We start from the raw sequence: 22,862 nt of genomic DNA, 5'->3' as shown, positions 1-22,862 counted from the left end.
GAAATATGATTTGAAGGCCACAATGAAAAGCAGCTGGAAGCCATGTGTAAAATATAATAGTACATGCCTACAGGGAAGGAAGTGAGATATTGAATGATTGAATTTAGGAGAGTATATAATGTAGTGTATCATTACGGGAGTGATCAGGATTATTTGTAATAAGCTAAGGGTTTGTGGTCTATCTAAAAGCCAAAGCCAAGAATTATCGGGGGAAGGGACTGTTGCACTGTTTTACATGTATCCACTCCCATGTTTCCATGTGCTCCCTCAGGAGAAAGCTGACTTTGGCGTTCCCACAGAAAAGAGAGGTGAGCAAATCCAGCTGTAAGATGAACGTCAAGCAATTGCAGTCTGTGCCTGTACTGTATTTAATTTTGGCTGGATTCACTATGCCACTGATGTTTGTTTCCATTTCCACCCACTTTCTAGCTGGGGCTACACACCTGACATTGGTGAGAGGCTAAGGGAGCCAAGCAGGAACACACACACAGACCCGGGCACCACCAGCAGAGAGGCACCAGCTGAAAACACTGGCTCTGGGACACATCACCCTCCATTGCCTGGACAGCCTTTTGAGCACACTGGAATTGGGAACTGCATTTCTATGTGAAAACCCCAAGCTCTTTTGTTTCCTAGTGTGGTTCTGCCCTTCCCTTTGCAGAGAGGATCAGTCATGAGAGCTCCCTTCTGCTGGGATTTGCTGAGATGATGAGGTGCCCCTTGCTAAGCGAAACACCAAAAATGTTACATTCTTGAAAGACTGTGCATTTGCAACAGAAACTGCCCTTGCTGAAAAGGCACCATCTGCCTCTGTGCAGTCAGTGTGAGCACTGACAGGTACCTTGGTGGCATGTGATAGTCAATATCAACTTTGATAACCCAAACCCACAAGGAGCAAAGTTCAATGGAATGGCCTTCTCTTTGCCAGAGGAGGTTTAAATTGGATATTAGTGAAAGGGTTCTAAAGCATTGGAACAAGCTACCCTCGGAAGTGGTGGAGGCACCATCCCTAGAGGTACTTAAAACATGTGCAGATGCGGCACTTAAGACATGGTTGAGTGATGGACTTGGCATTGGTGGATTAATGGTTGGACTCGATAATCTTATAGGTCTTTCTCCAAACCAAATAATTCTACCAATCTAGTCTCAGTGGTGGGGTCTCACCTTTCAGCTTTTCTTCACCTTTACACTGTTCTCATAGCCAGCCATAACACTGTATCACATCAAGGACTTCTATGCCAAAGACAGCAAGACTTTAGCCTGCTTAAGGACCCCAAAATAAAGGCAGAGAGAACAGACACACAGTACAAAACATAGGTGCAGAACCTTCATTTCGTGCATCTAACACCAGTGATCTGTTACTGCCCTTACAATTGTTCACGGCTCATCAGCAGGAGCTGCCACCAGTTTGACTCCAAGCAAAAACAACTCACCACACCCCTCCTGTCAGCAAGCCACTGGAAAAGCTCCTTCCCCATGGCCAGCTGAGCTCAAAGGCAGAGCAGAAGACAGGCTTAAACAAGGTTTTCAGCTGCATTTTACTGAGCAGCACCTCACCTCTGTAAGCTGAGAGCTCCCATGCAGTGCCCAGCTATCCTGGTAACGCTTTACTGAAGAGACAAACTCCATTTTGTTGCAACAAAATCTCACACTGAGAGGAGACACTGTCCCTCTTACCAGAGTTTACAGGAATAATCTGCAGGAGATTATCTATTCAAATAAACAGGCTTACACTCCCTAGCCCTGGTCTCTCTTCACATACAGAAATGTGCAAGAAGAGAAGAGAGGCGGCAGCTGCCATAACCAGGCCTCCACCCTCAGCCTCCCAGGCTGGGGCTCACAGGGGTAAGAACATTGATTACACAGCCAAGACTCTTTACAGGTTTCTAGGAATGTCTGTACAAGAAACTGTAGCAGAAGTTACAATTTGCACCTGTGTTCATTTCTTTCCTATTAAAAATGTGGTTCTTAAGACTGCTCTTTTTTCTTCCCCTGCAAAAATACATTCATTTGGGTAAACACTGCAGCACTAGTCGCAGCACCAAAGGAAGTATTTTCTTTGGGCTCATTCACAGAGTGATTTCACACCTTGACACCATAAAGCTGTGTTAAAGACTGCGGTTTAGTTTCCTTGCTTCTCTTGGATTATACAGTATCCTAAGGTCAAAACTCAGGGAAATCCAAAACTGTTATTAAAAAAGAAAAAGTATCTATGAAGTGATGACAAATTGCAGACTACAGGTGTTAGATTACATTTTGACTCCAGGCAGGTTTAATATACTTTAGTTTCCTTTTACAGTTGCCCTTAGCAGGTACCGTTATCGGTAAGGGATTTAAAAAAATATACGGTACTCAATAAAAGAAGACCATGTCAAAAGAAATCAATATGAGCGTGCAAAATGGTAGGAAGTCTGACATGGATAAATATGTTCACTTTCATCTAACTTCAGTCTGAGCTTCTTTTAATTCTGTAGCTCAAATGCTGGCTGCACATCCTGTGCATTTTCCAGTGCAGCTTAGTAATTGCTTCACGAGAGCAAACACCCTTATTAGAGGTAATTATAACACCTGTCTGTGATGTGATGGACCCCGTCTCATGAACGCCAGACCAAACCAGCCAACGAGAACTGGTGGCTACACACCACCTTGTAAGCCAGCAGCTCTGGGTGCCATTCATTTTGTCTGCAAAGACAAAGCAGTCACACACAAAAAAAACCCAAATAGTCAAGCCTTTTCTATCACTCTTCATCTGTTCCTGACCACCAGTGGAGACACAATATTGGATCAGACAAAATGCATCCTAAAACTATCGGCTCCGAGGTACAAGTCACGCCGAGCTACACAAAAAGGGACTTAGAGAGGACTCTTGAGGAGAGAAATGAGTTCCACAGGGAACCCAAAGTCAAAGGCAAGTTTGGTTTCCAGGCTGGAATGTAAGCTGGTTGAAGTGATTAATTCCAACATCTTTGGAGCACACTCGCCACATGCTTCCCTTTGCTTTATGGCGGCTGCCTTGCTCAAGGGCAGGAAATAGGCAGGGATTTGAAAGCATGGCAAGACACTGAACACAGCCTCTGAAAGAGCAGCCCCATCCTGCAATTCTCCAGGACCAAACTATCAAAAATGGTCAAAAAGGTGACAAAAAACACAACACGAGTTTTAAAAACCCACAAAATTTTCAGTTGTACATTGCTTTTGGCACCCCACACAGTGATAAGCATAAGCAAAACATAATTAATCTTGACTTGAAGGCAGGGGGAAGGTGTCTTTCCCCCTCCCCAGCACACACTGCTCCCATTAATGCTAACAGGAGCTTACCATGCATCAAAGAGCAAATCCACCACAAAACATTTTTAAGTGCTATCATCACTGAAGATAAAATATAAATTACAGCCTGATTACACTGCATTGCTAAGAGGCTACATGTGCATCATAGCTTGCAATGACAACTTCAGATGACCAGATAAGTTTGGGACAGGTCTAAGAGGTTACTGTAAAACATCTGTGCAGAGGAATCTTTCCTTGTCTTTGCTTTCCTTTCAAGAAGCTGTGGCACTGCTGTCTGCACAGTTGTTTGAAGAATGTTTACAAATCAGCTTGACAAAGAGAAAAAAAACTTCTGCCACCACTTGACCACAATCATGATCTTATTCTTCAGTAATGCGTGGTTTATTTCCCTTTCCTGATCTCTGTTAATAGACAGCACGTGCCTACACAATAGCCACTATTTTGTCTGTATAATGTTAAAAAAATAAATCAGAAAACTCTGACAATGCAGAACAGTGTCCCGGTGTTTCCTGGGGTAACTGCTCTCCCTCGAATGCTAACTCAACTCTTCCCACAAAAGCTCAGGCACAACTTTCATTGCTGTGCAAGTGCCTGAGAACTGGCTGATTTTATGGGGCAGCATAAATGAGCTCACGCTGATGAACATTCATGCATTAGCTCCGAATTTCCCATCTTGGGCTGGTTCAAGCCAGATCCTTAGGTTCACTGCAGAGTAACTGCAACCAGCATTGGGTACCTCTTTCTCTAATACCTGGCTGCAGCCTGGGAGAGCTGCCAGCAGCTCCTGCCCAGCCCTCAGGTGGAGCTGGCACATCCCTCCTGTGCCCATAGTGGAGCGGCCAGATCCGCTCCGGCTGCTGCTGGCACAAACCAGGGCGCTGGTGACAGAGCGGCCGATGCGGTCAGGAAGTGTTGCACAACCTCGCTGCAGACTCTCTCCTCAAGGCATCGCTGATGGATGGCTCCATTGTCTGGGGATGGGGCACAGCCAGCACAGCTGGCACAGGGGCCAGTTTGCTGCTCCCCTGGCAGGCAGGCAGCACTCTGCTGGCCCTGGAGAAGCCACGCGAGACTCTCTTGACTGTAACCCGTGGTAGCGAGGCAACCTCATCCGCAAGGGAAAAAGCAACAGCCCCAGAAACACTGTCCTTCTTCACGGTGATGCTGAGTCCCCTTAAGGGGGACTTTTCACATCTGTGTGCACCTTGAGGGCCACAAACATTCCAGTTAACACTCATCTTCTCCAAAACAAGACCATAAGCTCTGTGGGCCTCTGACTTGCCTCTTCTGTGCTTTCTCTCACAGCCCCAGCAAGGATCCCTGGGGTGCTATGGTGTGCAGAGCTTTGCTTAGCACTTTACACAAAGAGCCTGAGCTTGGTTATGGCTAAAGGGAGGGTCTGCCGAAGATTTCTGGTCAATTCTGCATTTCCCCATCCCAGCCCTGATAATCCTAATGAGGAACTGGCAGAATGCTACAGGAACTAAGGATGCAACAAAAGGGCTTTTAGTTTAGTTTTCTGCAGACAAAGCACTTCGGGTGTCCTCTATGCTTTCTTGTTTAATTAACACTACACACATTCTCCTTTTCTTTAGAAAATCAGAAGAGTATTTGTGGGCAGTGTGAGCAAGATCTTCACTCACAAACCCCAACCTACAGCCATGCTTAAGGTCAAGCCCTAAACCCCTAACTATGGTGGCACGAATGGCGCCACTATAATCATGCTGTTTTCCAGTTACTCAGACCAGGAGTAGGCACTGCATTATTTCAGGAAGGATATGTTTGGATTAGACACTGGATTCTGGTGGGGGGGTAATTATTTGTCCCATCAAACTGTTTTAGGTCCTTACAGATGGCTATTTGGGGTTTCAAGAATACCCAACTGTACTGCTAATTTTTACAATGGGAGCAGTTAGAAGTCAGGAGAACCTGACTGTTATGGTTAGTGAAAATAGCAGATTTGTGCTGATAAAACACTACTCAGCATGTTTTTTGGCTTTTGAGATGTAACCACCAATGCACTTAATAACAGGACTTGTGCAAACTATACTGTGTGAATCAAACACATAAAAGTATAAATATTCCTTTTTTTAGAAAGTGAGTCTTAGAAAGTGCATTATAATCAACTACCATGGTAAAAGCAAAATATCCAGTATTACCACACACACAACTGGCATAATGTGCTTTATTATACCCTTAGCTTGAAACTGGATAAATAAAAATCAAATGACCAGAGTACAGTCTCCTGCACAGATTAGGTCATTGAAGACAGGACGCCTCAGAGAATTAGATCTGAAATCCTTTGTTTTCCTGCTTAAGCTCTAGAAAAGGTGGGCATGTGCAGAAAACAGAGTAAGCTACCCTGGCATCTCAGCCCCATGCTGTTGAGCTCCCTGTCTCACTACTCTGACCTGTACCTATTTTACAGACTCTGGATGCTGGTAGAAAATTACTTTCTATAAAGTCAACAGCACGTGCAGTTTATAGTCACAGTTTTTTAGTTAGTTTAAAATAAAACAGTTTAATGTAAGGCCAAAGGGGCAGTATTAGGACAGAGCAGAAGATGATATTGTTATGGCCCTGGGATCCATCCAGCTTTGCTGCTGACTGCTGTGGGGAACTCCATGGACTGCTCTGTCCATGGCTGGCTGCACACATGTAATCGCAGGGGTAAAGCTCACGCTGAACACAAGCCTGCAGCTACTGTAGGTCTGAGTGCAAGGAGCCACAGGCTTTTGCTAGAAATGCAAAACACTATTCTTTGCTTCAATAAGGTTGGGATTGTGTGGCATTTTTCAGTCAAAAATCTTTTGGTCAAAAATGTCGACTGAGTGACATCAAAGTATTGACTAAGTGAAGTCTACTTTGCCAAACTGTATGCCTAGGGCAGCAGAGGGGTGAATATTCTGACAAAGTTCAAGCAGTTGTTTAGGCATTTTTCATGAAACAGCATATTCTGGTTGCCTTTATTCAGAAAAATTTTTGCTCTTCAAGTTCTTCCTATTTTCCTTCAAAGCATTATGTTGCTTGTTGCTCTAAACTGCCGCAAACCTTTTTTTTTTTATTATTTGAACTGAAAATAATAATTTAGAAAGGACCAACATATTTTTTCTTCCAGCATTTCAGAAATGTCAGCAACCCCTTTAACTCAGCTCAAGCAGTTCTATAGCTCTAGGCTGTACCACCCAAGAAAGAGCAGCTCACTGCCCACCTACCTCCTTCACCATTGCATTTACTAAGGGCTGTACTGATGGGAGCTCTGAAAGAACAAAATGTAATGCAGTTTATAAAAGGAGATGGATGAGAATCTTTTCTATCTCAAAATCCAATAAAGCTTACGATTTTTATTGCATGTGGGAGTCCTTTGGTCAATGTAACACTGATTAGCAGCTTGGCCAGTGAGTCTGATAAAACCAGAAAGTACTTTCAAATATATTCTGGCCAGAGACACTTGGGAGCAAAGTGTGAGTGTTGCAACTGATGGCCCCAGGGTCACACATGTACCTTGGGATTTCTTCACTTGTTCTGTCCTGTCTGGCTATGGTTTTGTTCCATTCTCTCCAGAAATAACTATTCCAAACCTCTCTTATCCTTCAATCTTCCTAAAAAGGGAGTATCATCTCAAAACTATTCCCCCTCACCCTTCCAACATGCATGAATGAAGACAGAAGATTTACAACCTGATTCAGGCAGGGGTTCAGACTGGACTTTAATGGATCCCAAACATAGCAATGCAGCATTCTTACTCCTCATCTCATTTAAACAAGGGAATACCAGGAATAACATTACTCCAAGTCAGCAGTGCTTCCCTTGTGCTAATCAGGCCATTAAAAAGGCATAAGCAGTTTGTTTGATACAGAGGGACAAAGGGAACCACAGAAGTGAATCAAAAACCAGGGAAAAATTAGAGATTAAAAGTAATAATACTCCTTCCAGCAAACCACAGTCTGAATGCATCATAAGTGGCTAAAAGACACAATCACTGCAGATCTAGAGACAAAAACATGTCTCCTGACTGCATGAAGTGTAAATAAAATCTGCTCTGATACAGAAGCATTTCCTTCACATGGCAGTTACTCACTGCCATCGGGAAATCCAGACCCTTTGGTGCAAACGAGAACTGCCACAGCTGACCCTCCCTGATCCAGCCTGTGGAAAACACACACGCTCCGAGTCAACAGTTGGAGGGAAAGGAAGAAAAACCCAAATGCAGCAGACTTGCTAGAAGAGATTTCCATGGAGGTTTCCTTCCCAAATAAGCAGATGGTTTCCAGTTAGTCAGGGTCAGGGACTGCCCGTGTGGTTTCCTGCCTGCTTGCCTTTGTAGCTTATCTGGGCCTCATCAAGATATGCAGTCCGAAAAAATTAGAATGGCCAAGTACAGGAATTAGGGAAACTAAATACAAATGAGCTCTGGTCTGCACTTGTGCAGAGGAGCAGGGGAATGTGTGCCCGCGGGTGGGATGGAGCAGCGGTGCCGGCCCCTCTGCCAGGGCAGCCACGCTGGGCTGCAGCCCTGCACATCTGCAGGTGCCAGGTCAGGGCTCGTTAATGCTGCAGTGCCTCTCCAGGCACCAAAGCCGTGCCTGACTCCATCCAAAGCACCCTCGGCAACAGCCCAGCTGCTTTCCAAGTACCCCTGACGTCAGTTTACAACCTGCCTGCTTTAACTGTGGTGCCGCTGCCCGGCAGCAGCCCAGCTCCATGGCGTACTCCCAGCCCAGCCCCATGGCGTATTCCCAGCCCAGCCCCATGGCGTATTCCCAGCCCAGCTCCATGGCGTACTCCCAGCCCAGCCCCATGGCGTATTCCCAGCCCAGCCCCATGGTGTATTCCCAGCCCAGCTCCATGGCGTATTCCCAGCCCAGCCCCATGGCGTATTCCCAGCCCAGCCCCATGGCGTACTCCCAGCCCAGCCCCATGGTGTACTCCCAGCCCAGCCCCATGGCGTATTCCCAGCCCAGCCCCATGGTTTATTCCCAGCCCAGCCCCATGGTTTATTCCCAGCCCAGCTCCATGGGGTATTCCCAGCCTAGCCCCATGGCGTATTCCCAGCCCAGCTCCATGGCATATTCCCAGCCCAGCCCCATGGCTTATTCCCAGCCCAGCCCCATGGCTTATTCCCAGCCCAGCTCCATGGTGTATTCCCAGCCCAGCTCCATGGAATATTCCCAGCCCAGCCTCATGGCGTATTCCCAGCCCAGCACCATGGCGTATTCCCAGCCCAGCCCCATGGCTTATTCCCAGCCCAGCTCCATGGAATATTCCCAGCCCCGCTCCATGGTGTAGTCCCAGCCCTGCTCCATGTTGTACTCCCAGCCCTGCTCCATGGCGTACTCCCAGCCCTGCTCCATGGCGTATTCCCAGCCCTGCTCCATGGAGTATTCCCAGCCCAGCGCATGGCTACGAGATTTGCAAAGCTCCGGGCACACACTGGCTCTCGTAATGCTGTGCATGGGAGCAAAGCAAAACTCCACCAGGAACATATGCACAAGCTGCCATATGGAAAGGGCATTCTCAAATTAAACCCTGAAACCCAGATGAGATCTGAGCGAAGGACAGTTTCACTTAAAGGAAATGTCTGAGGTCAACCAGCAATTAACTGAAAGGTTCTGATTGAATACGCTATTGACTGCGCTCACATCAGACAGCTTCCTGTTTATTATACCTTATGGGCTGTCTAGGTGCCAAGACATTAAGCTGTCAATAATCTATTAATACTAAACAGCTCCTCCCTCCGCACTCCCCCCTTGCAAATCCTCTTAGGCTAAGAAACTGCACTAAAAAGATGGAAATTTTTGAAGTGAGATGGAAATTAGCTTTTTAGGGGATTTCTTTGCTTGGTTCCAGCTGAAAGTACAGCAACATTCATAAACAATATAACACGCAGTCTATAACTACATGGAAAAAATTGTGTTAAAAAAAATCAGCCATGATTGAGACCATATCCTGAAATCTGGCTTTCTTTTCCAAGACATCTTTAAACAGTCTAAGTTAAATTTAATTAACAATTTACAACAAGGAGAGAGAAGTTATTTAAAGACAGGCCTACAGGTCCTTAACATTCAGTGTCTGGGAAACAGTTGTATATAAAAAAAAAGTTTTAATGAATTTAATAGAGAAAAGCACTTTAATTAAATGCTGTCAAAGAGGATTGTATTAATGACTGCACACAAAGGAATTTAAAGCAAGCCAAGTATATTTAGCAAATAGGAAGTAGGCTTTCAGAGGCTGCAACTATTTATGTTTCTGCCATTGCAATGCATCTAGGAGATCGTGTTGCCAATTGAAAGCAGTTATGTTATTAGATATGATTTTATTTATTATGGATTATTAAAATTTCAAATGCTGCAGGGAATACATTTATTTCACTTCTCAAATGAAAGAACAAAGATATTTCCTCCTTGTTCAGTAAGAGGAAAAATAGGAGAGGAAATAAATAATAAATAATAATAATAACTTAGCACTTAACTAGTAAAGTGCTGTCCAGACAGATCTTTTTATGGGGCTTATTGAGTCCTGAAATTTCAGTGTGTCTCTTTCTTTCTGCTACAACTGGATGGATTCGCAGTTGCTACCACAGCTTCCCTCAACACAGCACAGAAAGAGGAGACAGCTCTTCCTTCCCGTGGGTACAAAGGCCTTCTGTGACACCCTGTATGGTACAACTCTAAGGTACCAAATCCCATCAAAATAAATCCTGGCTGTGAAGCTTTTGCAAGCAAGACTGAGAATACCAAGTTTTTTCAGATCTAACCATGAGACTTAGCCACATACTGCTCATAAAAAGCCAGAACAATTATGGCTCTGCACTAACACTTTGTGCACAATGTGCTCACTTTCCTCAACATCCGCATGATGGAACTTGTAGCAGGAAGGAAGGGGCTCTTCACAGCTCTCTGTGCCCATGTGCCTTGGATTCAAGTGCGGCACATCAAATGGGCATGGCTTATTAATCTGAGGAAAAAGCAGCTAGAAAATTCAAGGGTGTCAACATTATTTTGGACTATAATGGCACAATAGTATAAAACAAAATTTAGCCTCAACTGGAAACAGAAAATGTTTTTAACACAAATTAAATGAGATGGCTGCATCTGTAATATCCAGAATGTGTTCTGTGATTTACCACATCCTTTCTGCCATATGTAATGGTAAAAGGTTAATAATGATTTTAGATGATTCAAACTTCCAAATGTTCCACCAGAGGCACCTTATAAATGCTTGTATTCCTTTATTTCTGAGCACCAAATTCTTTTTAAGTTAGGCATCGCAATGGGAGCTAGTCCTAAATTACTGGTTTTTAAATGTACTTGTTTGTAGTAAAGATTTTCATCTTCTCATTTGCAACGTGAAGGAGTGAGTAGAACTGGGAGAGAAGTCATTGGAAAGGAGGCACAAGGCAATACCAACTTCCTTTCACAATGTGAGTAGCATCATAAATGATGAAGTTTAATTTTCTAAATACATTATCTGATTTTTGTTTAAGACTTTAATAAAAGTCATGTGTGATGTGTGTTGAGAATGTAGCCTTTGTTGTTCCACAGCTAGGGATCTTGCAAACAGCTTCACTTTGTCTGTGCCAAGATATTTTGGAATATTCTTTGAAACACTGTAAGCATAGATGACTGTGAGAAAAAATATGTGCTACTGTACTTCTGGATACTTCATGCGTGAGAATAGTGCATGCACATGAAAACACTTCTCCTTTCAATCTGCAATTCCTATAAAAGTCCATACAAACATGGAACAACATACACAATACACTGAACATGAAAAAAAAACCTTACCTCTGCACACATTACAGTCTCTGGGTATTTCCAACCATTCGGAGAACCAAATAAAGGAAAAAAAAAAAAAAAAAAAAAAAAAAAAGACTGGCCCTGAGCAAGGACACTGACCATCTCTGTCCTGCTCTGTTACAGCCTAATTCCCAGCACTGCCTAGAAGCTGCACCATTTCCCTGGAGGATGCTGTGCAACACGGAAGGAAGAGTAGCTCCTTGAGGGTGAAGCAGTGCTAAGTGCTCTGGTAGCACTATTCTCACTGGTTTCCCTCCCCATGTAATTTTTATAATTGCCTATCTGCAGAAAAAGACCAACTGCAATGATCCAGGCCTCTAACTTTATCCTAAGATTTCTGTAGAGAGCCTGAGAATAAAATGTTGCATACAGCCAATAACCTATAAACATTTACACATCTCTGAAGCCTGATACTATAATTTATGAACAAGTGTGGGGGACAGAGAGTAATTAGGAAGCATTAAAATTAAATTAAAAAGAGCAGTATTTTTAAGTGTAAAAATTTTCAAATGTAAATGGAACAGAGGCTCATCTAGTGGCTTTTCAGCCTTCAAGGTTTGCCTGCTGGCAAGCTTCAAAGGTTATGTGAATTTAAAGAGCTTTATTTAGTGATGTTGCTCTCTATGTTTGCTCATCCTCAACCTACTACAGCTCCTTACAACACTAGCAGCTTAGCATTTACAACGGGGCCAGGACTGTAAGAAATGAGGACTAAATCTGGTCAGATTGTGTGTGAAAGGCAAAAGGGTGAGACAACAGGGGCCAGAGTGATGTCATTTGCTAAAACGACAACTTGTCAGAGCAACACCAACACAAACCACCACCCTGCTGCTCACTGCCAAGTCTCAGCAGCCCTAAATCTGCACATTCACATTTTAGGGGAAGCTTCTGCCTGGAGCATTTTGCCATGGGAGCCAGGGCAACCCAAGCAGAGCTGCTCTGGGACAGCCTCACAGAAGATGTACCCTCAGAGTCATCTTCATTGTAAGATGCTGCTGAAGAAAAACACTACTCATATTCTCAGGGCTCCTTCATGTCCCACCTCATTCCTGCCCTGTCCTCAGCTGATTCTGGACTAAACAAAAGCTGTCTGGGAACAGGTGTCACTGAAGTGGCCACATGGTTTCAGGTTCTGTACAAATGTGAAAAGGATGTACTGACTAGACTCAACTTGCCACCACAGGAAAACTTGAAACTCTGCAGTTTACTTGATCTCCCATTTCTAGGGCTAAATGGAGCGGTACTAAACCTAAACTAATTTTAGAACAGAGGCAGTTTGGCTTTAATTGCAAGTACACTCCCAGCTATCATTCAAGGGGAATAACAGGCCTAATGTTAATAAAAATCAGCAGCATTTTCAGCCACATTAGATATCCACACTAAGCAGAAACAGCTGAGATGGTGCAGTAGGCAGGTTTGGCTGTAGCAGTCACAGCTCAGTGCTGTTCCCTGCAACTGTGGCAACTATCAATCATAAGAGCATCCACTGGATACTTCAGAGCCAAATGTAAGGGGGCTGTTGTCTGATTTGTGCCTCTGTTGCCTCTGTCAAACTTGTGCAAGACTCCCGAACTACTGTGACCCATCAGAAAAATGGTGTGCACCAAGAGGATGGAGAACCAGAGCATGCAGCCACAGCTGGTGTTTCAGAATGCACCATCTCTGGCTATGGGGCATAGGTACTGGAGAAGTATGAGAAAGCAGCCCAGAAGTGGAAGATGCCTGAGAATTTTTTTTTTTTTTGCATGTACCACAAGTTTTAAAGACAATTCCTTTACCCCGACCCAAAAGCAGTCACACAGTAGAGATAAATGCAGCTTGAGTGGCATTTGCAATAAATATTACTTTCAGCTTTAACACTGCATAGAAACAGAAGTTACATAGTTTGAGACTTCTTTTAGTGATTTTTAATTGTTTAGACTAAAAGGAGATACTGAAATTGACTGTTGTCTAATTCTGCTGAGAGAAAGAATAAAACTCCAAGTACTTAACAACTGAAAAAGAGAGATATTCTCTACTCACAAAATTCACAGACCTCATTCTGACACACATTTTCCTCTGTAATTCTCAATCTAAGAAAAAAAAAAAAAAACAAAGTGAAACCCTCCCAAACCAAAGCTCTGAGCATTTTGAGTGCAATGAATAACCTACAATACAAGTTTCTCTTGAAGTCCATCTGGATTTGCTGAATACAAGTTGTGTCACCAGTCTTGGCCACTCCTGTCTGAGCAGACATCACATCCAGCCATGGATTAAAGAACTGGAGAGTCAAACAGCAGTGGGTATCAATCTATGGTCTGTATTTTGGGAGCAGAGAAATGATCAAAAAGCAAAACTATCACAGTGCAGCCATTAAGAATGAATCACAGGGCACAGCATCCCTGCAAAAAATGTGTATCAAAACAGTAAGGACCAGAGTCAGAGGGCTAGCACAGTTTGGGAAAGTAATTTTTGTCCAAGTCTCACAGACAACTCAGTCCTAATTTCCAGCATGCAAAATCCCCTGATGTAACTCAGACAAACACAGCAAAACTTCACTGTGCACATCATCCTAAGGATCATTAAGCCCACCATGTTACCCTATGGAATAACACAGCTTTGCTTCACTTATCACCTAAGATTTCCTAAGTATTATTAATTAATATTATTTTTTAAGAAATTTCAAGTCTCACTGGTTTTTCCATCTGTGTGCTATGCATTATGTGACCCATGAACTCCAAGACATTATTTAGAATCAGATATTTCATTAGGAAGCACTACTGTGGTGTTCATCCCCCTCTTCATTACTTCTAGAAAGAGAATATGAAATTAGTTTCATTGGATTGCCATCGCCACTTGCCTTGACCCATTTTTATGAGGGCTCCATGTTCTGCTCTTTTGTATTTCATTGTTATTTCTAAAATACTCATTCCCTTCTATCCCTCACAAAATTATAAAATTAGTATTTCATTTACTTCTGTGCTGTGTTATTTTCTGCATAGTTAAAGAGAGATTACAATGTTTGCAGTGAACACACAATACAGAAGAGCTTTCCTAGAGCTTTTTACTATGCCTTCTTTTATTTACTAATGTTCCTCCACAATTTATGATGTGAACAATTATATACTGCCAGATTTGTCTAAATCAAAGCTTCTGAGAAATAAAAGGGTGAAGGGATGTCATTTTTAAAAAGTGACAAAAGTAATAGTGTATCAGAAAGCAACATTTGATTGCTCTTAAATACGTATATACCTACTAGCTTCAGATCTACTTGTCAACTTAGAGAAAATGTGAGGCAAGGCTCCCACATTCTCTGAATAGAAGGTCCTTTGCTGCAGTGGTGGCTCATTACTCCAGAGAACCAGCTTACCCACCCGGACACTCCAGAGACAACAGCCTGATTCATGGCCCTCCCAATGGAGTCAGGTTTCTCTGCCCCAGCAATTAACAATGAATTAGCACTATATTAAAGTGCCAGGCAAGATGGTTACTCTCTGGAGTGGTCACCTTGGACACAGCAGACAAACAGTGGGAGAAGGGAGAGAAATTAGATTTACTGTGTCCCAGCATGTCTGTAACAAACACGGAATCCCTGGCTGGCAATGGGAAGCAGCTGTAGGCACTTGTCAGCATTAACACTCCAGAAAGGTCCAGTGCCAGCAAACAGCCAGGGAATGGTGGGATTTAGCAAGGGATGGAAAGGAAGACAGGGAAGGAAGGCTCACCTCTGCAGAGCAGGGAGCTAAACACAGAAGCAGGAGGACTGCTTGCTGCAAAGGGACTACTTGGCACACTGCTAAAGGCCAGGCCAGATCAAAGGGCCAGCCAGGATCCCACTCCTGCTGGTAGTGGTGGGAGAGGATGAGAACACTGCAAAAATGTAATAATGCTTTCCAGAATATCCTCTCACCCTCCAGGAACCTGTGGCTCAGGCACTATGTAATTCAGAGGTGATGTCCTTAAGCTACCCAGCTAGCAACAACCTCACTGCTCTTCTTCCTACCAGCACATTGCTATTACACCACACTGCATGGAATGGAGGGAGAGCCTCTTAATGGACACCTCAATTTCCTTAAAAACCAAAAATGAGGCTGTGCCAAGCTCAGCCTGCACGCACAGCAACATGTAGGTGTAGCATGGATGCCCCATAACCAGCGTGTGAAGGAAAATCCACACTCTGACACGTCCATGTGGCCACACCCAGTGCTGCCAGAGAACACAGCCACGTCACAAAGCTCCACAGGGCTCACATTTTATGACTCTTCAGCACAATAACAAACAAATCAAGTACACAGGGAGGAATTTTTTAAACACTCAGCTTCCACTATAGACATTATTAATTTCAGAAACAGTGAAATAACTGATTAAATGGATTAATATATGCCCAATGGAAAAGATGTAATGGAAGAGGGAAAAATAAACATGTTTGATTTTAAAACTCTGAAGCTAAAGCTAAACAGTGAGGTGCAGGCTAGTAATACCAAACCAGTGAGAACAAGAATCTCTCACAAAGGAAACAACAATCCCTTAAAACGTGAAGAACCAGCCTGTGTCCAGCTGATCTCCTACAGCACAACTGCCCCACTGAGCACACCCTGCCTTATAGAAGACAGAAACCATACCCAGGCATTGGGGTAATTCCCTCACCTGAAGCGTCCCCAACCCTGTAAGCAGCAAGTGAACTACACAAAACCCATCACGATATCTTTGCCATTTCCAAGAAGCCATACTGATGAAAAGACTGCAATACAGCCACATCTTTTGCCTGGTCATGCCTCTTGTGATGATAGCTAGGATATTCTTCCAAGTCTGACAGGGGGATGTCCCCAGCCCAGACAGGGTTAAGTCATGGTGGCTGGTAAGTCTGGCAGCAGTGTGGGACAGCCTCTCTGTTTTCAGGCTCTCCCAGTCTCTCAGCTGAAGGAGCAGGACACTCAAGCATCAGAGAGAAGTTACCATACACACACCTAAGCCATCAGAGCAAAAAGAAAGATGGGCTGGGCAGAGAGAGAGAACACAGGTAAGATCCTGCCTGCTTCTATGTTACAGGTCTGCACCCGCTGTTATTCACAGCACTGCTGCTTGTATCTCCTTCAAAGGGCTGTCATTTTGCTATCAAGGTTGCAGGTAAGGGCTTGACTTACAGCACGCTTCTCCCCAGCAAACCTGCAAAGCAAAGTAGGTCGGTGACTGCAGCTCTTGGATGTTTTCACCCCCTGCTAGAATGCAGCCAGGCACTGTGGCAGACGTTCTGCACCCGCCACTGCTTTGAGAAGGAAATGAGAGCTGCTTTCCCACTTGACACTACAGGGGGAATTTCAGATAGGCAGAATGTAATTACTTGGCCTGGAGTTCAGCCAGGAGCAGGGCCCAAGACCCCTACCCTTATGTAAAGTGTCACAAAATCTCCAATGACTGCAAGTGTGAGGACCTCAGCTTTACATCTCTGGCTGCTGTCATTGGTTCTTCATGGCTAATTACCTAATAGTGACCCTTGCAGCAAAGCTAAAAATCAAACCTTGCTTCTCAAAACAATTCAAGTCCCAGAGACTGAAAACTATGCAAAAATTACTTAGTCTTGGGTATCTTTTGACAGTAGGGAGCAGGTGGACAGCAGACCTTCTGTGCCTGGCACTGGTAGTGTGTCACTCAGAAACCTACTGGGGTTTTTGGATGGGCAAGCATAGCTTTAAAATGCAGCACCCCCAAAACACAAGCCTACTGTACCAACTGCATACCAGTCTCCAGAGTTTTGTTGTATGAAGTTGCCAGCTGGTTCCATTTATTTTTCTTCATTTTTCATATTTTGACTGTAATAAATACTTAATCCATGGCTTTGTAACTTGCTGACAAATACAAATACAAATGCACAGCATTCCAACACACTGTAACATGTCACTCACAAGAGCCAACCTGCATGATGCAGAAAAGTGATGTGCAGAAGGCTTTGGGAAGTAGGCTAATCATCAAGGTCTCTCACAAGATCCCAGGGAAACTTTTTGTGCCCCTTAGAGGATATTCCCACTTGCTGTGGGCATCAGAACTGAGTTAATATGTTTAAGTCTACAGAGGTCTAATTGTCTTCCACATGTTAGCTTGGCCCTTTCTTTACCTATTTGCAGCTTCTTGGTTCCAGGATCCTATAAACTTTTTGGGACATGGAAGACAAAACTTGCTAAATTAATTACTTACAGGGCTTCCCCTTCTTTACAGCCCTGAGAACCTGAACCCAAGGAAACAGTTGTTTTTTTTTTCTTTTAGGCAAAGCAAGGAGAAAGAAGTTAGCAGAAGAGACAAAAGGGACTGAACTAGGCAATAACTAATCTGAGTGAGACCTACATGTTTCAGATAGGCAGGACAAGACAGAGAAACCTCCCACCTTTAGGAAAAAGGGAGCAAGATAGCTGGCAGCCATGGTAGCAGCATAAGAGCAGCAACAAAGAAAAGAGGCTGAATGCCAAGATTCACAGCAAGAGTAGCAAAGCAGTGCAATCCACCATCAAACAATGGGGAGAGTGAAGGTGGGAGGAGGAACTGCAAGATCATCAGAGAAATGCACAGTACCAACCACCCCCAGAGTGGTCACATAATCTGGCAGCAAGTGAATGGTACTGAGTGCCAGGGGCTGAATTGGAGGGCTAAAGGGAAGCAGGGCTGCTGTGGAAGGTGTTGCCTCAGCTTTTTCGATTGAAGAAATGTCTCCTGAGCCTCTCTTGGCCATCTGTAGATGTTTTGAGTTTGTGACATGCATTACTAGTTATTAGGAACACACATTAATCTGATTTTTCTTCTGACTAAAGCTGGAATTGCAAAGAAGAGAGTCTGTATTTTCACTTGATTTTCTGTACTTATATTTGTTGTTTTTTTTTTAATTCCACTAATACCTGAGACAAGATTAGAACAAGGGTGTACACCCAAAAATTCATACTAGTCAGAAACGTAGAGAGGAGCAAAACAATCCCAATGAGGCTGTGAAACGAAGACCCATTCCTCACAAAATGCTCAGCATGGTCATTTCAGAAGTACTTTCAAGTTTCAGTCAATCCATAAAAAGCCCATCTCCACGCTGCACTCTTGATCCCCCCTGTGTTACCCCAGTCCTCCCACAGAGACACCCTGAGGAGACAGAAGGGCTCTGACCTGCACAGGCTCGGGGGTGAGCTGCACCACGTGCTGCATGCGCTCGCTGTGGTGGTGCCTGGACTCCTCCTCATAGATCACATCCCTCTCGTGCTGGGGAAGGTTCAGGAAGCGGCGAATGGTGCACAGGTTCTCCCAGAGGGTGCGGTTTTCTGGGCTTGGGTTTTCCTTCCAGCGCAGCAGTTCACACAGCCAGCCCTGCAAGGGTAGAGTCAGCACAGTCAATTCACCAAGCACCAAGGAACCAGATGTGAACAGGAGGTCAGCAAGACCTAAAGCTCTGGGCTCGAAGTTTTGCTGGTCTCATCTCACACAATAAACCCCCACCACCCCAAGCTGCCATTTGGTCTCGACAAATCCATGATATATTCTATTTCCTGCAAGTTGGAAAAACTGAAACAAGCAGCAGTGCTTAGCAAAAACCAGTGTCTCGTCCTCATCATATACACAGCATGTTCAAAATGTTCAGATATAAGTATTTTTCCTACAGAAAAGCAAAGATGAAACAGAAATGCTCCTCACTTCCATTTCAGAGCCCCTTCATTTCTTCATCCAAGCAAAAGAAAAGGAGACATAACTCCTGAGCCTTGCTAACAATCCTCACTGCAACCTGCAGCCACAGAACCAGAAATTCAACACTACTCCAAATGGCTAGCAGAATATACTAGCAAGACATCTGATTTGCTGACACTGTGTTGCACTGATTCCCCAGCTCTGAACCCCACTAAAATTTTTCATCTTTAAATAATAAAATCTAAGAGAAGATGCAGCCTTACACAAAGGGAACCCTGGAGCATCTAGCACAAAAGCAGAAAACAGGGTCATGCAGAAGTTACTAAAGATACCGAGACACTAGGCAGAGGTAACTCTAAACCCAACTACAGATAATAGTAAGAGCATATTTTATTTGTGCTGTCTTGTTTAGGGTTAGTTTGAAATGCCTTTAAAAGGCTACTGCTACATGGAAGGAGCTGTAGGACCTCTCCACAGGCACCGACTGCTCAGACCTCTGAGGTGAAAGCATCTGCACTCCAGGAAGAGGAAATGACCCTGAAGCCCAGGGGCAAGGACAGCCAAAGGGCAAGAGCTGTTGGGGTGAGGACAGCCCCGCGCGCGCCGGGCGTGACCCGGAGTGCCCAGCAGGTGAGCCAGGGATGGCGGCTGCTGCCGCTCCTGCAGGGCCTGGGGACACAGCCAGCCCCGTCCTGCCTGCCAGCAGCCGGCCCACCGGGGGCTGGGGACAGTGGCTCCCCTCCTGTGCCTGCACGGGAGACGCAATGCAAATGACAGAAGATGAGAAGATAATGCCGAGGATGCTGTCAACGCGCCTTACTGACTCCTGTCAAAATATTTTACCTAGTAGCTTTATAACCCATCATTTTCAAGCTACAGCTCAGCATTCTGACACCACTTTGACAGGCACCTTACAATACCTAAAAGATAGCTTGATCAATGTTAAAAATGTTTGGTACAAGAAGTAGCCAAAATTGTGTTTTTCTGAACAGTGACCAGAGCAAGCTGAACAGCTGGGTTCATTACCAGCCCACGGTGGGGTTTTTGGTATTGCTTTTTTGTGTAACAACTTGTAAGCCATTGACAACTTCTACCATGCACTCTAAACCCCGTGTATAATATCATAAGCCGTTGTTTGTGTTACTCTCCACTGTGTCTTCTGCCTTCACCCCCCCAAAAAAAGGCAAGATTTGATTATCTCCGCTGCATCAGCCAAGACAGCAACACCAGCTGTTCTCATTGTGCAGCCTCTTCCTCACGGCCTACATGTTAATAACCTGATCATTCCATTTTCTCCTTCAACTGCCGGCTGCAGCACAGCGAAGAGACAAAAACCCAGGCCCATCTGCAGCAGCTGTAGGCACTGAACTGTGAAGCCACCAGGGATTTATAAACTAATCTGTAACACAACACTGCCTTGTTTTTACAAGTGAGAGGCCACATTTGTGCAGACCTGATCTTTTCTTGCAATAAACTTGGAGGGCTGGGGGGGCAAGGATGGAAACAAGATATATAATAATTTACTTAAGGAAAAAACACCTCTGTGCTGTATTTTCAAAGTGTTTTGATTGGTATTTGGGCAATCTCTCAGCCAGGTGAAGTCTGCATTTTAATGTGGTTTGGCCACATCCCTTACCCTCAATTGTCCTCCTTCCACAGCTCAGAAATCCCCCAAAACTTGGTCTCTTTTAGAGAAACTATAGGAAGAAAATCTCCCAGCTCCGCAATGTTTTCTCAGGGGTTCCTCCATATTGAGGAAATAATTTTTGAAATGGAAAATAAACCATCTGTAGAAAAAAACAATTCCTGTTGTTCCTGGTTTTCAGGGTTCTGAATAAGTCTCCAACTGAACTCTTTCAAGCTGTTTCAAGCAGGTATGTTTAACACCTCCTGGGAGATGCTGCAGCATGAAGACCCATCATGTAGCAGAAAACACAGGATAAGCCCTGCATCTGGTGGAGCTGGAGCCCATTGCTGGGCAGACCTGTGAGAAGATGGGGTGCCTGGCTCTGGCAGAACCCAGGCCCAGCTTGGCAGGGCCAGCTCCCTTCCCAGGGCTGGACGGGCCGGCCGACAGTGACTGCGGCGCTTTGATTTATCTGTCCCGTTATAATCAGCGCTCATTACAATCACTTAGAGCAACACTACAGGCCTCATTACGGACTAGGCACTCGCTGCCATTAGTCTTTAAGAAGGATAGCGCTCAATTTGCCTGGCAACATGCGAGGTCTTGACCTTGGAGCTATTAGGGAAAAGATTAGACTGCAGTGTGACCATGTGTGCAGACACGAGCAAACCAAATTAATTTCTGGCAAAGGGAGGCACCAGGCAAGGACCCCACCATCCCGAGGACACCTGAGAACTTCTCCATTCCCCAAAGGAGATAAGCTAATGGCACGTTTAAAGGAGCCTGGTTCTGAAGGTGAAGCACATCCGTGGTATTTAGAGAGATATTAATCCAGTTTCCCCACAAAGTATTTGCTTGGCTGATCAGATTAAGGGATCTAGCCTTCAACAGCACACCCCCACCACAGCAGGCCCCAAGAAATCTGTGATACTTCACAGCCTCAGACATATTGCACCATGTGTACCCAGCTGCTACAATAATTAGCTTATGAATGTATCAGCTGGTTCTGTGATTTTTATAAATAATAACTAACCTACAGAGCAGAAAGATTTCCACGAGCCTAATATTAGCAAGAAATTGCAAGGTGCACCTAACTGAATTGTCATTGTGCTAAATGCCCTGTCTTCTCTCATGTTGTGCGAGACTGGATCTCCCCCAACACCATTTATAAGTATTTATTTTTGCAATGTATTTGTGTCAGCTTTCTTCACAAGAGCCATTATTCGCTCACCCCCACACATACACACGCATACCCACTGCGTGCATGTGTACACTTATCTGCATCAAGTCTGTACTTTCGCTACTCTTTTTCCATCCCTTCCTCTCTTTATTCAAGCATTCATTCAAGACCCTCTCTATCCATCTCTGGGGCTGTTTATTAGGCAATAGCTTTGACTAATACGTGAGAAAACACAGCGTGCCGCAGCTTACTCACACGTTCTTTATGGCTGCAAGTAACCGCCTTCCCCGTGCACAGATGAAAAGTCTGCATCGGCTTTTGTAAATTATTTATTTAAATAATCTTAGCACGCCATCCAAGAAAGTTTTGCAGTACCAGGCAAAAAAAAAAAAGTGTAAATGTCAAATAAAACAGTGACAGATGACAGTATTCTCTATTGAATAGCACCGTTTCTTCGTGCATGTTCAATGAGAACTCATGAATTATTAATACACAAAATCTCCTTTTACTGTTAAAAATCTCAACTTGGCGTTTTTTGGTTACAATTTTAAAATTTTGTTTTATTTATTTCTTTGGGGTCTGTGTATGTTACACAGAGCTTTCCAGGAGAATTATTTCATTTAAGAAATGCTAACATACAGAAACTTTTGGAGCTACAGCCATTCACAGTGAATCTTCATCTATAGCTACATTTATTGGCATGAAGAAGGAAAAGTGAAGGAGACACTATCTCACCACCTTTTCCCCCACTCACCCACAGCATCTGAGCTCACTGCATTGCAAGTAAATACAACTTCTGTGAACATATTCTGAAAATTCTAGCTAATACTACACCCCTCCCCAGACCCATAATACACTGTGTTTCTGGTCCTGCCTCCTTTGCACATAACAGGTCTCGCTCCACCACACAAACAGCCCCCTTGGCTGCCAGAGCTACCAGGAAGCTTGATACACACCAGTGTCAATATGGGTGGCAGAATCCAGCCCTTAATGTCAGTTTCTAAGGTTCTCAAATGGCAATGTCTTCCATTAAAAATAAGAGGAGGAAAAACAGCGCAATTAAAAGATGCTTTTGGCTCTACATTCAGGCACACCCAGGGCTTGTGGTTTCAAGGAATTCTGCTCAGAACTTCCTTTATTTCACCCCAAAACTTCTAGAGGCATCAAGAATGCAGCCCAATTTAGCTCATTAAAGAGAGCTGCAGAGAAGTGGTGGCCTCTATTTTTGTTTTTCTCATGAGACAAGATAAACATTTTCTAAGCATTTTGTTTGATTAAAAAAATAATATCATATTAATGTCCTATTTTTAACCTCTCTGTCTTTCAATCAAATACA

At 44.1% G+C, this 22,862-nt stretch overlaps 1 protein-coding gene across 1 annotated transcript in view; it reads right to left on the bottom strand.

The window, feature by feature from the left end:
- Positions 1-22,862, bottom strand: part of SATB2 (SATB homeobox 2) — a 128,990-nt gene that overhangs the window by 7,501 nt on the left and 98,627 nt on the right. The window contains exon 10 of the mRNA XM_063162439.1: positions 18,207-18,404. Within this exon, the coding sequence (XP_063018509.1) occupies positions 18,207-18,404 (198 nt within the window). The remainder of the gene's footprint in view (positions 1-18,206; positions 18,405-22,862) is intronic.

The sequence above is a fragment of the Melospiza melodia genome, chromosome 8 (assembly GCF_035770615.1).
Source record: "Melospiza melodia melodia isolate bMelMel2 chromosome 8, bMelMel2.pri, whole genome shotgun sequence".
Classification (NCBI taxonomy): Eukaryota; Metazoa; Chordata; class Aves; order Passeriformes; family Passerellidae; genus Melospiza; species Melospiza melodia.
The sequence above is the reverse complement of the archived record's forward strand: the minus strand, read 5'-3'. Positions and strand labels throughout refer to the sequence as shown.